The sequence below is a fragment of the Eretmochelys imbricata genome, chromosome 26 (genome assembly GCF_965152235.1).
Source record: "Eretmochelys imbricata isolate rEreImb1 chromosome 26, rEreImb1.hap1, whole genome shotgun sequence".
Taxonomy (NCBI): domain Eukaryota; kingdom Metazoa; phylum Chordata; order Testudines; family Cheloniidae; genus Eretmochelys; species Eretmochelys imbricata.
This window is the reverse complement of record NC_135597.1, coordinates 12,800,702-12,816,583: the sequence shown is the minus strand read 5'-3', so window position 1 is coordinate 12,816,583 and position 15,882 is coordinate 12,800,702. Positions and strand designations below refer to the sequence as shown.

The window sequence follows — 15,882 nt, the reverse complement described above, 5'->3', positions numbered from 1 at the left end:
GACGGCTGGAGGCTCGGGGGGCGGGGTTGAGGGGGGAGCAGCCCCGTGGAGGGGGTGGGAGGACGGTTGGAGGCTCGGGGGGGGGGGGTTGAGGGAGGAGCAGCCCCGTGGAGGGGCTGGGAGGACGGTTGGAGGCTCGGGGGGCGGGGTTGAGGGGGGAGCAGCCCCGTGGAGGGGTGGGAGGACGGTTGGAGGCTCGGGGGGCGGGGTTGAGGGGGGAGCAGCCCCGTGGAGGGGTGGGAGGACGGCTTGAGGCTGGGGGGGTTGAGGGGGGGCGCTATGCCCCTGAGGGAGGAGCGTGGCGGGGCCGCCGCGGCGCCAGGGGGCGCTGGATCGCGGGGGCTCGATCCCCGGCGCTCGGACTCTCCCTGCGGCCGGTCCGACAGGGCCCGCTCGCCGCCTCGCCGGGACATGGCCGCCGCCATCAGCGCCGGCATCCTGGGCCGTGGCCGAGGCCACAGGGTGAGAGGGGCTCAGGGCCGTGGCAGGGGCCCCCCCCCCCGCGTTGGGGAGGGGGCTCAGGGCCGTGGCAGGGGCCCCCCCCCCGCGTTGGAGAGGGGGCTCAGGGCCGTGGCAGGGGCCCCCCCCCCCGCGTTGGGGAGGGGGCTCAGGGCCGTGGCAGGGGGCCCCCCCCTCCCCGCGTTGGGGAGGGGGCTCAGGGCCGTGGCAGGGGGCCCCCCCCTCCCCGCGTTGGGGAGGGGGCTCAGGGCCGTGGCAGGGGGCCCCCCCCTCCCCGCGTTGGGGAGGGGGCTCAGGGCCGTGGCAGGGGGCCCCCCCCCTCCCCGCGTTGTTGGGGAGGGGGCTCAGGGCCGTGGCAGGGGGCCCTCCCCGCGTTGTTGGGGAGGGGGCTCAGGGCCGTGGCTCTTGCACTGTCCCTCTGTTAAGCCATGTGTGGTGTCAGGGGTTCTGTCCCTGTGTTGTCGATGCAACCACTGGACACACCACCCCCCATCGGACTCTGTTGTCGCTGACCCCTCAGCGGGGCTCTGGGAGCCATGAATCCTCAGTTCTCACAGTGCCTCGCCCAGCCAGGCCTCCAGCCCTGAGAGCTGGCTTCCTGGCCCTTCTGCAGCACAAACCGTTCTTGCCCCTGCCCACCTGCCTGCAATTTTATCTGTGACGATATTGTCCCTTTTCTATGTTTCTTCTGACTGCTAGATCCTTCTGCTGTGCCGCACATGGAGAACGTTTGCTTCACAGACTGATGGGGAAGCCAGGGTGATGCAGGTCCTCAAAGAAAAATTCCCTCAGGCTTCGGCCATCAAAGTAGTGGATATATCAGGTAAGTAGAATCGTACAGGCGGGATCTGTTTTATGGTTTGTGAGGGATGCAAAGACAACTTCCAGCTGTGACCAACGTAGCTCAGCTTTCGTGATCTGGTCCGGCCAACGTGTCAGCTTACCCGATGGCTTCCATGTAGGGACCAGGAGTGTCCAGGTTCAAGTCTCAGCTGCGGGGTCTGATCTGCTTTTCCAGAGCATCGAGAACAGGGATTTTTGTTTTCTGGGAACTGTCTTATAAACTGCTATAAACCCTCCTCTTCACTGTACCTATTCTCTCTAGGTAGTCTCCATCATGGTTTTATAATATAGGCCTTGTCTACACTGACTTCCAAACATGACTGTCTTTGCCTCTGCTAGGTGCTAAGTTTAACATCATTTTCTAGTGTAGACACACTCAGGATTTATCAGAGTTGAAAAAATCCTTGCCCCCCACTGCTAGCAACCCGGGTAACAAATTGTGGCTATTATTTATAGATAGCTGATAAATAAGGAGACAAAATTGTTGCCCGTGGGAACTTAAAAATCATGGAAGAATGATCTTGTGATTAGAGTACAGGGCTGCAAGACAGGAGATCTAAGTCCAATTCCCAACTCTGTCACAGACCCATTTTGTGTCCTTGAGCAAGTCATGTCATTTCTGCCTCGGACTATGTCTATACTGATGCTGGGAGGTGTGATTCCTAGTCTGGGTAGACAGACTCGTCCTAGCTCTGCTTGAACTAGCATGGTAAAAATAGCAGTGTGGACGTTGTGGCAAGGGCAACTGCTCGGGCTGGCCACCTGAGCTCAGACCCAGGTGGTCAGGCAGGCTTGGCCCTCGGGTCGCTAGCCTGAACCACCACCCGTCCACACTGCTCATCAGAATACTTTCCTCCAAAGCTTGGAATGAAACCCACGATTCCTGGGTTTCACCATTCCTTTGCTGTCCGTAAAGTGAACCCCACTGGCAAACTGTCTCATCTCCCTCAAGTGCTTGTCCATGTAGAGGATGACAACCTACTATTGCTATCAGTTACTCTGTTAGCTCAGGTGGCAGAGTTCTGTGTGGTGGAGCTAAAGGTTCCAGCTCTGCTGATAAACCACGTGGCTGTCAATGATGGAATTTCTGTGAGTTTCTTTTTTTCAATTTGTTTTTCAAAAACTAAGAAAAATCCAGCATCAGTGTGTTGTGTGTGTAAATGCCAGAGTTAAGGTTGCCTGTGAAACCTTAATTCAGCTCCCTTGTGTGCTTGCATTATGACCATAGTCATCCCGTCCCGCCCCCCCCACCCCCGGACTCCTCCCTCATTTAGTGCACAGGCTGGACATGCCCTGGCAATGAATCAGGATTATGTAGGGAAGGAGGCTATTGTCTGTAGGATCTCTGCCTCAAATATTGCGGAAGTTAGAAGGTGTGTAGGGAATGAGGTAGGGGATTGCAGGAAGAGAAAGGCGGTCTCATGGGTAAGGTGCCCTGGAATGTGCCTCTGCCACACAGTTTCTATATGATGCTGGGCAAGTCACTTAAACAACTTTTCAGAGGCGGTCACGAATGGTGTGTTTCTTGATACCCTACTTGAGACCTTGTGGTCCAGTTTTCCGATGTACTGAGCACTCACAGCTACAACTGAAGTCATTGGGAGCTGTGCTTAGAACGTATATGATGCTGTGTAATGCTAAATACTTTCAAAAAGCCAGTCCTAAACATCTCAATTTGAGCACCCAAATTAGTGGATACTTTTGACCTTTAATCTCTCTGTGCGTCAGTTGCACTTCTTTAAAAGAGAACTCCCTCATCTCTCAGGGGTGTTGTGAAAACAAATTCATTCATGTTTGTGTGGGCTTGAGTAGTGTGTAGTAAATACGGCCTATGGCCACTGAATTACAAAGATAACAAAAAATATTGAATAGCTTCTCACACAGTGAGCAGTGCCCATTCTAAGCGCTGAGTGAGGCATGGGTTTTGTGGGTGGAAAAAATAGAATGTGATCCTGTAATTAAAGACAAGATGTAAAGACACAATGTATATGCACAAAGGGAGTGAATTCAGGTTAAAGAGGCAGTCTTCAATCTGGCATTTCCTAACTTTTGAGAGCTTGACTTTGCAACCTTAATGTTCTTTTAACGTAGTTTGTGTGTGTGTGTAACATTGCGTAGTCTAGTGATTCTCAATCTTTTCCATACTCAGACCTCCACCCTAGGACTTCCCTTCCATCTACGCAGGACCTCCCTTTGGTTTAGCAATAAGGGAAGTGAAACTGATTAGCCTGACTTAATTGTATAAGCTTAAATACTTTTCACAATTTATGGGTTTGGTTTTTTTTTTAAGGAAGACTTTACAGCTTTCAGACATGCAGCATACGCTAGTAATTTGGACAAGGAAATCTGTTTAAATGACCTTTCCTGCCAATGCCCCTTAAACAATAATCAATCTGTATACTGCATACAATTGTAATGACTAAGACACTGATATAATCAATGTAATTTTGTTTTAAAGGCGGCTGTGGAGCAATGTATGAAATTCATATAGAATCTGAAGAATTTAAAGAAAAGAGAATTGTCCAGCAACATCAGATGGTTAATCAGGTAAGTAGTGTGGTGGGATCTGGAAGGGCAATGATACTCCTTTGTAATAACCATTGGTGTATTAATGCCACCTTTTGGAGTGTGGGAACTTTCCTACAAAAACTAAATATGTGCTGATGAAGTGGGGGGATTATTTCAGGGTATGTCCAGGACAGTTTGCCATTACCTGGCCAAAACCACTGCCAAAGGTGTTCTCTTAGTTATAGCTAACAGTTTCAGGACTTGGTACAACAGGGTGTGGAGACCCCACAACCCAATTAAATTCAATGTGTGTAGAGCAGATTTAGGAGCTCAAGGATTAGGTTTTGAATGTTGACCTTCCCACACCATCAATAACAGATTTCTCAGGGTTATTCTGTGTGGGGAGAAACCACCTGATCAGACATAGAAAAGCTATAGGAGACAAAGACCTGTTGGATCATCTAACCCAACCCCTTACTACTGTAGGATTCTTCCCAATGGGATTGTCTCCAGTCTAGTTCAAAAATGACCCAAGTGATGTGGCTTTCAGAACTTCCCTTGGGATGGGAGGTGCATTACACACAATCCCATATCAGAAAAAGTGTCCTGACAGTTTCCCTTTCTTAAATTGCTCCCAGTTTTATCTCCTTGCACCTCCCAAATGGTTCTGCTTTGCAAGGGGTCTTATACACTACTATAGTCTCCTTGCATGATTATCATAGAATAGACTATCAGGGTTGGAAGGGACCTCAGGAGGTCATCTAGTCCAACCCCCTGCTCAAAGCAGGACCAATCCCCAACTAAATTATCCCAGCCCGGGCTTTGTCAAGCTTGACCTTAAAAACCTCAAAGGAAGGAGATTCCAGCACCTCCCTAGGTAACCCATTCCAGTGCTTCACCACCCTCCTAGTGAAAAAATTTTTCCTAATATCCAACCTAAACCTCCCCCACTGCAACTTGAGACCCTTACTCCTTGTTCTGTCATCAGCTACCACTGAGAACAGTCTTGCTCCATCCTCTTTAGAACCCATTGAGGAGAAGGCAGCTGGAAATAAGTTCCAACAAACCTGCTGGCACCCTAGCAAAACTAATAGATGGCTAGTGGTAAAGTTGGGGCTAAGGAGGATGTGGACCTTACAAATACCACCCCCATAACCCTCCTGATTTGTCCCATTTCAAAACTTAGATGTCTCAAAATCTAAATGTTCATTAATAACTATAGTGCCCAATTGTGTGATAAGGACTCTATACATAGGACTATTCCTTGTCCTGAAAAGCTTACAACTGAATGTAAGGTGCTCAATACATTGAATTCAAAAAGCTTAAATTGTAGACTTGTGTGGTATATGCAGAAAGATTTTAATTGATATAACCTTAAACTTGGATTGCATGTGTTCCACACTCATTGGCCTAGGTTGATTGGAAAGAACATTCCTAGCACCATATCCTTTCCTCTGAGGGTTGCCTTGGGTTTTCTTACAAAGGTGTTTAGACCAGTGGTTCTTTACCTTGCACCTCCACTTACCCCTGTCTGTGCCCCTACCCTGCTAGACTGGGGACGCGGACAGGAGTAAGGGAGCCGAGGCTGGGGCTGAGGCCGGCGGCCTGGGCTTGGGCCCCAGCTGCGTCCCCCGGAACATTCCTCTGTGCCCCCTAGGGAACCTCTGATTTAGACTGACCTAATAACACTTTAAAGAGGCATAGGAACTTGAAGTCTATAAGCGTAGTTTTGCGCTATCCAGAATTCTGTTGAAATGAAAGCAGTTACTTTGAGGAAAAGAAAGAGGTAATTATTCTTTATAAAATTCCTACCTGATGCATGTACTTCCTACAACTCTCATTTCTTTAACTTGAAGCAACTTCTTCAAAGTAATTCAGTTTCTGAAATCTGATTTAGTGCCATTTCTTGTGAACTCTTGTCTGGCATCAGGGCTAGGACCACTAGACAGACCACCAAAACACTACAGACCTGGTTTTAGCTGAAGTGATAACCTGGCAGTGAAAGGCTCTTTTGTCATCATCAATCCCCCTTTTCTGGAATAGGGAGCAATGCAGAATAGCTGGAGGCTCCACATCTAATTGGCTAATTTATGGAGACCAAGCAAACTGGGTTAACTACTGCATGTGGTTGAGTTTTTGAGACATTCTTTAAGAGGAATTGCAATGAATTCACAATGTACTGGATCATTCTAGCAGCCTGAGAGTTTTTCCCTCTGTCCCCTTTAAGGAATAAAAACAAGATGGCTACATCAAGGAAGCATTCACCTTAATCATGCTGTTAATTTGTCTCATTCAGTTTCAAGTGAGGAAGTCTCTCCCCTCCTGCCCAGTACCAAGTAACAGACCAGGGTCCAAAATCAGTGCTTGCATAAGGAACAACTGCTGTTCTACCATTATCTTTATAATGGTATCGTGGGCCATCTGCCTCTACCACAGACTTCTGTTCGGTTGTGCTCAGTTGAGTTGTTTTTCTGTAGCTTTGTTCAAAGACTTGTTTAATTTCTTATTTTAGGCACTAAGTGAAGAAATTAAAGCAATGCATGGACTACGGATATTCACATCTATTCCAAAGCACTGAAGATTAACCAAGCAGCATGGTTAGAAACATGGGAGGAGATAGGACAGGAAGCTTGTATTTTTTGGATTATGGACTTGTTTATCTTTAAATAATCAATATTTAATGGTCGTAAAACAAGGACAGTAAGTATTTCAGAAGCTATTTAAAGAGAGCCTATTTCATGTTTATTTAATTTTAACTTGTAGATTGATTTCTTATCCGTTCATAAAGTATGCCAAATCTTAGTTGGTTACTTTATCAAAAAAACTAATCCCTGTAAGTCAAGGATGGAACTGGAAGTCCATGGTTTGTGGCGCATGCTGCAGAGAGAAGTACGGGCTTCCAAAGTATCTTTCAGTACTAACATCTAGTGGAAAAGGACCACAACCGTGGTGATTCTACGAAGAGATCACGAACTAAAAAAAACAAAATAATAATCCCTGTTTTTGCTGTCTACTTGACTAGTGTTCTGTTGTCGCTCAGAGGAAAATGTGGTAGTGAGGAAACTAGCTTACAAAGAAATTATTTCAGAGGCTGTAGAGTCCCCTATTCAATGTGCCTTCTCAGTCAATCATCTTACTTCAAACATGGCTTTGTAAGAGAAGCTTGCAGGATAATCCTGAGCTGTCTGGCACAGCTACTGTATATGAAATTAAGACCCTTTCTTAATAAATGAAAGGCTTTAAGTTACATTACTTCAGTGTAATGTCTTTGAAAGGATAAGGTGCTCAGGTTTCCTACTGGGCAAAACTCAAGGCATGATGCTCGGCGTCTGAATTATGAGGATCACCTTTCCTTCATGGCATGTGTGAAAGTGCTTGTTTTACTCAAACTCCTATGAGGTGGCAATGTTTGTCTTTGATAAGGATCTGCTATTCAACTTTTAGTTGGGCATGTCTATGCCTTAAGTTCAAGCTTTCTCATGGCAGATTTAATTGTACCTCAGCCAGTTAATTGTTAGCTATTAAAATGAGAAATTAAGTTTTATTAAGGTTTTATTGCATTATAAGTAATTATACATTCATATTTTTGAGGAGCAATGACTTTTCTGGTAAGTATATTAGTCAGTGACAGATGCTTGGTAAGCATGGAGGAATAGTAACTGTAGTTAGGTAAGCCAAATCCTTGCACCTTGATGCTGTTTTTTTTAAATTAACAATCCATATGGTAAGTAGAACACTGACTAGAGGAGCACTAAATTACCCCTGCGTGGCAGGATTTTAGAAGGTTGGAGTCTAGCTTCTTCCTCTGCTAGGGCCACCTGTTATCAGGCAGGGAAGTAGAGGTGCAAAGTATTGCACCTACTGAAGGATTTTCCTTACTATTTATTTTGCAACTGCTGCAAGGCATGCTGCTGGTTTAGTGGACATTAGTTACTGTTATTTAAATAGCAAGAGATCTCAGTTATGTCCTACCTACCAAGACTGAGGTGTTGCACTAAAACCTCTCTACTTAACTGACAGCATGTTTGCAGGTGAGTGCTTCTTGATTCATGAAACAAACAGGACTAAATACATAATGTGTCTTGGGAATGTAAATTCTGAAATGCATAAGATGTCTGTTGTTTTAAGTAGCTATTTTAATCAACATATACACTTTAAATATTTCTGTACTGCTTTAGTTTGGGAGTGGTATAGCCATGCTGGCCCAGTAATATCTTATCTTTTTACTGGACCAACTTCTGTTAAAAATATTACCTCACCCAACTTGTTTCTAATGAAATTTTAGGGCCTACCTGGATGATTACTGCAGTGCAGGGTGCTGTCTCGTAAAGCTTCATGGAAGTAGTTGTTGAGGAGAGCTGTAGCTAGTAGCGAGTAACTGGAAATAACTCATTAGTTACTGCCCTAAAGTTATTGATGCAAAGAACTTGTTTATAGAGGCTGTGAGGCTTTTTTTTTTCTATGTAACTTTCATCAGAACTCTGGTGCCCATGTGTCTATTATTGCAGTCATTACATTTTGTTTGAAGAGCCTGAGGTAGGCCTAACTCAGCCACCTCATGCAACAATTTTGAAAAATATCCCATCAAAACCGCTTCTGTTCAACAATAGCAGAGGCTAAGAGCCTTTACAGTGATACAGTTCAGCTCTTCTGCAGCAGCTTCAGTTTATACAATGGAACCATTGTAGTAAATATCAACTGAAGTACTTTGCACACCTATAGCACATTTCTTGGGAGGATAGACACTGCTTCAAAGGTATTACCAACCCCTCTATGATCACTTGACATATTTGGGAAATAGAGAAAAGATTAAGTTGCCCAATCTCATGCAGGAAGCATAGGGCAAAGCCAGGACTAGAACTCTGCTAAATCTTCTGCCTGTCCTTAAAATATGTTACTAGGAGCCAGAAGCAGACTGATACACCGGCTGTAGACAAACAGTCCAAACAATTTAAGTTAAAGTAGAGCACATTGCCTGTAGATAGGGTCCTGGTTTTCCCACTCAGTGTTGTTAACTTCAATTGTAAGTTTCTACAGCTGCATTTCTATAGAATTTCCATGACTATTTCCTTAAGATCTGTAACAGGCCTTTTTGAAAATTTTACCCTTTCCCTGAAAGTGACTTTTCTTTTTTTGGATAAAGCACGATCTGCTGTTTAAGGTGTTTCTGAAAAGGTGCTTCACGTCTTCATACTGCTAGAAAGGAGATGCAACATAAGATACTAGTATGACGTGTTCCATCAGCTTTCCAAAATGAACAGATACTGAATTCCCACTACACTTCCCTTCCCTGAACATTTAACTGTGGAGGTGACAGCTGCAAACAGAGAACATCATTGTTACAGTATAAAGAAAAAGAGTAAGAAGCAATGAACAAACACTATACAAAGCTATCGCCACACTGCAGAGACTGACCATCATTTGTGCTTGTTGTAACTGGTATAGGTCTGTAGGTTAAAATCCCTAATAGCCTCAGTGTTTTCACCTGTTTAAACCAGAAAAGCGTTTGAATACCACATGCTTTATTATTTGATTGAATGGAAGTTACAAAAGTAGATACAAAATATTTTGTAAAAAGTACAATAAATTTACCTAAAAGTAACCAAAAAAGCCCAAAGTAAAAACTTTTATTATAACTATTAATGTAAAAATACTATTAAAATTTTCATATTAAATTCACTAATGTTAAACAGTTTTTTTGCCATGGAGTAACGGTTTAGTCAAGTTGAAGGAAACATGCAGGAAACCACACAAGGCAGAGCAGCAGTATTGATTTGTAGTTAAAGTTTGTCCCTAACACTGAAAGTAGCAAGAGGTCTAAATACTGTAACCAGTTTTGATTCACAGCACCACTCCCCTGCAATGCAAGTTAAGATGTATCAACATTGTCCGAACAAACTTTTCTGCCTACTTGAACCAGCTGCATGAAAGAACCTTGCAACCCTAGTCCATCCTGAGGAAGTGTGTGTATTGATATAAATATACAAAGAACTTCAAAAAGTCATAATCTAGTACAGGATTTCTCAAACACTGTCAATTTTTCCTTTAACAGACAGAACAGCCTACCCCTCTAAATGATTAATTTCCCTCCTGAATTCTTAAATTAACAGTGCAATTCAGAAAACTATCTAGAATCTGACCAGAGAAACCCAATAGTTTTGTCAGGAGTTAGCTGAAGCAGATCACTGGACACTTGCTGAGTTTCAAGTGAGATCTATCCACTAATCTGCCCCTCATCGCTGGAGTGACCAGTGCCTGCCTTGGAAGAGGGCAGAGATTGAGGAACAAAATACAGCTTAAAGCTAACTAGAAAAAGTTCTTTTGCCTTAAAACAAATGAAGCCTTACCTACCTTTCTCAATGATCACAGCAATGTTTCTTTATAATGGAAGAAAGGTTGAGTAATCTCCTATACTGAAATCTATTCATTGCAAGGAAGCTCAGAACAGATACATAAGCACTTAAGGTAAAACTAAATTATCAAAAAAGTTGCATTTGTGCAAGGCCAAGGAGAAAGCTTGCTCATTACAGATGCCAAGCAAAAACCACCAGTTTTATTCACAGTCCTATTATGAGGTTTTAAATATGAGCAACTTACATAAAAACATTGCAGGCTAACCCTAGAACAGTGTGGTTTTAAACTAAGTTTAATTTGTACAATTTTTGACAAACGCTGTAAACTTAAGTAGCTGCTATCTGTCCATTTTGGGTTGGTGAAGCAGAATGATTTCAAAAAAAGCTTTTAGCCAGTCTTCCCTTACAACTTGTAAAGGCCAGATTCTGCAGCATGCTGCATGCTGTCCATTCTCCTTAACTTCAATCAGAGCTTGCTGGACCCTAGGTAAACCAAGCATGAATGTTTTTTGAATTTGACTGATTCGAAAAACAACAACAAAAGGGACCGGCTAATTAAAAAGTGAATTCCTTCAAAGCCACGTGCCATTTCAACCACTGAAGTCCAATCAGTAGGCTATAAAAACATTCCTGCATTTGGACAAAGCATCTGTCTTGCTATTTCAGACCCCAGAATGACTTGTGCAGCACTGCTAGTTAGGAAAAAGACTTTTCAACTTTATAAACTGAGTCAGTTTGAAATCACAGCCAAAGTGTATAGGAGACCATACAATTTTACTTTTGTCCCCTACCCCATGTCCACACTTCAAACTTAACAACTACTGTACTTTTCAGAAGTTAATTATGATGTTCAAAGCGAGCACTCGTTTGTTCAGAACATTTTGTTCTTAGTCAGCAGTGCTTGGTCAATGCATGTGCAGTGTGAGAGCAGATAAATAACGGCTAAGCAAGAATACAAAGTGTGAAAAATACTGATAGAACATAGCTTTGGCAATGTTGTACTTTATGGTGTTGGCCTGCTCACTCAGGGACTCTAAGATAGGATGACAAACGAATCAGCTGAAATGTGGCAAAAACGGCTTTATCTTGGGAACAGGCTATATATGTATTTTACAGAGATAATTCAGTGGGTCACTGGAGTTACGAAGTTCGGATTTTAGACATTTAAGATTGAAAATAAAGTCATCTTGTAAAAAAGCTACATACTTTTGAAATCTCCCAGTACAGACTAGTTGCTTTGACATCTAGGGCGAACAGTGGTATGGGTAAGCAAAAGCCGTACGGAAAGGAATCATTTAACACACGCTTCTGTGTGGTTCCACTAGGGGCAGAGGGGCCAACAAAGGCAGAAGTGGCACAGGATCCATATGGATGCAGGATTTCAACCCCACAGATCCCTAGGCAGTCACGTGGGACTCTCCTGGACCAGTAGGCAGAGTGCCATGACTGCTTGCCCATTCAGGAGCTTCACAATCCCTGAGAGTGGGGAGAATTACACAGCGTGCAGTGGATTTACTGGTGCTTTAAGCATCATTAATTTTACACATCACTGAACTGCAGTTCACAGGTAACAGGCCTGCAAAGAGAAAAGAAAGGGGCTGTGCAGAAGAGCAAAGGTGGTGAGGTGTGGCAGGGGGAAATGGATCATCCCCCATGGTGCTGACTTTTCCCTTTGCACAGCTCCAGCCCAGCTTTTGCTGGTGTTTCTCCCATGCACCATGTAGTCAGTTGGGCAGAAGAAGCATAGGGAACTAGATTATTAAAAAGAAAAATGCTGGATGCCCCCTACACCAGCAAGGGAAATTAAAAGCCAAAGCTACCTAAAAAGAAATATCAAGGTTTCAACACAAAATTCCACCTATTATGGGTGGAACATGTCACCTGTCCCAGCTAGGGCCCCTTTGTCTCTGAATTGCAAAGTCTGCACTACAAGTTAACTTGGTTTCTAAGAGACTAGTATTTAATCATGTAAATCAATACTGTGTATTAAAACAAAATGACCTCCAAGCTCTAGAAACCTGTCAGCCACAAGTTTCTCTCCTGGAATGACACATGCCACAAGTAACATCAGAACAAACAGGATGAAAAGAACTCAGGATCAGGCCTTCAGAATGGAATGTTTTCTTGTTTTTTTTTTTAAACAAAACACCGTTAATGATACTCATGATGTCTCACAGTCCAGCAAAGAAACTAGGTCTCTGCAGCTCAGGTTTTTCACAATCAGATGGTGCTGGCGATAGTGTCTTAATTTGTCAAAATACAGTAATAACTCCATTAGTTAATGGTGACACTTATTTAAAAAAAGAACCCTCTGCAGTTCACATTGGGGTACATGCAGACTGTTTCTCTTCTAATGAAGCTTCCACACTTATGCTTTTGTGCCAGTCTTAAGTTTTTCATCTGTTTTTTTTAAGATGGGTTCTATTTTGCTTTATCTTAGTCACTTTTTGGATCATAACTTCATGTCCATGCAACTCATGGCTAGTCTACTATTTTACTTAAGGCTCTAAGGCAAATTCAAAGTGCATCTAGATACAAACTTAAAACAAACTACTCAAAAAAAAATTAAAATAAAAGCATTCGTAAGGAATACACCGGTAGTTTTTCCTCCTATTTTTGATCCAGCATTTAAAAAAAAGGTTTTGAAAGTCACTCAATGAGTTTCAGTGAATTAAGTTACCTTTTTCCTTTTTTTAAAAACCACAAAGACACACATGAATTTGAAATGGCGTACACTGAAACAAAAATCCACAGGTGTATCCAACTGTTACTTAGATTTTTTTTAAAAGGGAAGCACAGGGCACACACACACACACACGTGTGTGTGTGTGTGTATATGTGCAATTCAAAGTCATAACCAGCTGAATACCAGATTGTTTTTTAAATTGCTTTGGTTGCTGAAGCTACATATACCAACCTATACCTAGTAACAGCCTAGTTCTAAGAGAAAAATGCGGTGTGTTTTAAGTGTAAATTGCATCCATCATAAAATTTGCAAAAATAGTTCTATTTCCTACATAGAAAACAGTGGAATATCAAAGTTCATAACGTAATGCACTTATCAGAAGTATTAAACAATTTTGATACTAGCAAACAGAGCTTTAAAATGGAACTTTGTTGAGCAACTAAACGCTGGATGGAATAAAACCCAAACCAAAATATTTGCATTTGCAGTTTTGCAAACAATTTCTAGCCAAATATAGTATCTACAGAATTCTTACCATCTGTTGTTTCATGTCAGATAAATTACAATAGCCACATTTTTGGACGTGTTTGAAAAATTAAGTGTTATGTGGCCAAATTTTTCCACAACTCTCCTGTAAGTGTTACGCATCCAAACTCCTGAAGGTACACTTGAACATTAGGCAAACATCTCCCCCATCCATGCACACAAATTTAGGAGATTGTGCACAAAACCTCGTATGCCCAAAACTGCAAGCTGAGTTGAGGTCTCAAAGTACTTATCCATCCAGTTTCTAGAGCAGAAAGTTAATTCTGGAACTGCTAATGCAAACTATAATGATGTAGTTCTGCATAGAAAATTATGCAAAATTTCACTAATTTCTATAGATTGACATTGCAGGGATTAATGCATTCATGAACCCCACCTTTCCAAGTAAAAGATCTGATAAAGTAGCTTTTAGAATTCATAGCTACTTTGCTCTGAAGACACTTTTTCTGAATTGCAGACCTTGGATTTTACATGAAATTTGACCTCTTTGCAATGAAGCCCTCACACCAGCTACTACGATGGAAGAAGGGCAATAACTGTGCTAGACTGGAAAGCATCTGTTTTAGACTCGCTAGCTGTGGTACCTGGTTTCTCAGGGATTGTGCCGCTAAAGACAAAGTGGTAAAGAAATAGCTGCAGCTGGTATACGAAGCAAGAAAGAGTAACCATGTTTGAAAGCAGAAAGAATTCTTCCAGGGAAAATTTATCTGTCTTTGGATCCTAGCTTTTCAATTAGTTCCTGAAGAGGAGCCAACTCACGCCTGTCAATCAAGTTGAACTCCTGCAGGGGGAGAGAGAAACACAAAACAGGATCAATTTAAATAAAAATTGCAGTAGACAGAATAAGTGACATGCAACATCCATTTAATTCAAAACTAAGGCAAAATAAAGAATTCCAGCAATTTACAACAAATAGCTTGATACAAGTGACTTTAAAATAATACTTCGTTTATTTGATAAATGCTAATTAATCCTCTCAAAGCCCAGTCTGGTTGATATTCTCTAGAGCTAGACTAAGTTCTCCCCCAACAAAACTGAAGTTCTGTGAAAGCAACTACATTGACTAAATTTTTTAGAGAAAATTGTTAAAGACAAATTTTGATTTGAACAAAGTTTGATTTAAACAAAGTACTTATCAACTATAATCAAGTCACCTCTTAATCTTCTCTTTGTTAAACGAAATAGATTGAAACGCCTGGAGTCTATCACTATAAGGCATGTTTTCTAATCTTTTAATCAATCATTCTCACAGCTCTTTTTTGAACTCTCCAATTTATCAACATCCTTCTTTAATTGTGATACTGAACATAAGAACATACAAATGGCCATACTGGGTCAGACCAAAGGTCCATCCAGCCCAGTATCCTGTCTACTGACAGTGGCCAATGCCAGGTGCCCCAGAGGGAGTGAACTTAACAGGTAATCTAGTGATCTCTCTCCTGCCATCCATCTCCACCCTCTGATAAACAGAGGCGAGGGACACCATTCCTTACCCATCCTGGCTAATAGCCATTAATGGACTTAACCTCCATGAATTTATCCAGTTCTCTTTTAAACCCTGTGTGACAGGGTCAGGCCAGATGGCTACAGGAGAGTGATAGAAGGCAGATATATTAGCCCCAGGTTAAGTAGGTCCCTTTCCCCTGAGTAAGGTAACAGGGAAGGTTCCAGAACAATCAGGAACTTTCTGGAAACAATTAAAGCAGACAGGCTGATTAGAACACCTGCAGCCAATCAAGAAGCTGCCAGAATCAATTAAGACAGGCTGGCTAATCAGGGTACCTGGGTTTTAAAAGGAGCTCACTTTAGTTTGTGGTGTGAGGAGGTGTACTACTGGAAGACTGAGAAGTACAAGCATTATCAGACACCAGGAGGAAGGTCCTGTGGTGAGAATAAAGAAGGTGTTGGGAGGAGGCCATGGGGAAGTAGCCCAGGGAATTGTAGCTGTCACGCAGCTGTTACAGGAGCCACTGTAGACCGCTGCAATCCACAGGGCCCTGGGCTGGAACTTGGAGTAGAGGGTGGGCCTGGGTTCCCCCCAAATCCCTACTTGATACCAGAGGAGTTGACCTGGACTGTGGGTTCCACCAGAGGGAAGGTCTCTGGCCTGTTCCCCTGATCCACTAGGTGGATCAGCAGAGACTGTGGGGATTGTTCTTCTTCCTTTTCATGCTGGCCAGTGATGAGGCTAACTGAGTGAATGGCAGATTTGAGCCATGAAAGTGGCCAAAATGAGGGCTGCTGTGAACCTCTGAGGAGAGCAAATCTGCCAATAAGCGCAGAACCCACCAAAGTAGAGGAGGAACTTTGTCACACCTGTTATAGTCCTAGCCTTCACAACCTCCTCAGGCAAGAAGTTCCACAGGTTGACTGTGCGCTGAGTAGAGAAGAACTTCCTTTTATTTGTATTAAACCTGCTGCCCATTAATTTCACTTGGTGGCCCCTAGTTCTTCTATTATGGGAACAAGTAAATAACTTTTCCTTAT

General features: G+C 43.0%; 2 protein-coding genes across 4 annotated transcripts in view; one reads left to right on the top strand and one right to left on the bottom strand.

Moving 5' to 3' along the window:
* Positions 1-307: 307 nt before the first annotated feature.
* Positions 308-13,951, top strand: BOLA3 (bolA family member 3). 3 transcript variants are annotated; one of them, XR_013344586.1, is made up of 5 exons: positions 308-462; positions 1,159-1,282; positions 3,761-3,849; positions 6,323-6,510; positions 13,853-13,951. XR_013344586.1 is itself a non-coding variant. In XM_077805873.1 (4 exons), exons 1-4 carry the CDS (start codon positions 412-414, stop codon positions 6,386-6,388), a joined length of 330 nt encoding a protein of 109 aa, XP_077661999.1. In that variant the 5' UTR covers positions 308-411; the 3' UTR covers positions 6,389-11,917. The 3 variants fall into 3 exon arrangements, 1 of the variants encoding a protein (XP_077661999.1); XR_013344585.1 differs by lacking the exon at positions 13,853-13,951 and adding an exon at positions 8,954-11,917; XM_077805873.1 differs by lacking the exon at positions 13,853-13,951 and having other exon boundaries at positions 6,323-11,917.
* MOB1A (MOB kinase activator 1A) overlaps positions 9,312-15,882 on the bottom strand; it is a 27,388-nt gene continuing 20,817 nt past the window's right edge. Inside the window, 1 exon segment of the mRNA XM_077805872.1 lies at positions 9,312-14,176. Within this exon segment, the coding sequence (XP_077661998.1) occupies positions 14,099-14,176 (78 nt within the window). The 3' untranslated portion in view covers positions 9,312-14,098.

Bases quoted from the DNA above. Each gene is read 5' to 3' on its own strand.
- BOLA3 (XM_077805873.1), top strand. From the start codon at position 412: ATGGCCGCCGCCATCAGCGCCGGCATCCTGGGCCGTGGCCGAGGCCAC. The intron at 463-1,158 runs GTGAGAGGGGCT...TCTGACTGCTAG, and splicing joins GCCGTGGCCGAGGCCACAGG to ATCCTTCTGCTGTGCCGCAC. The intron at 1,283-3,760 runs GTAAGTAGAATC...TTTGTTTTAAAG, and splicing joins CAAAGTAGTGGATATATCAG to GCGGCTGTGGAGCAATGTAT.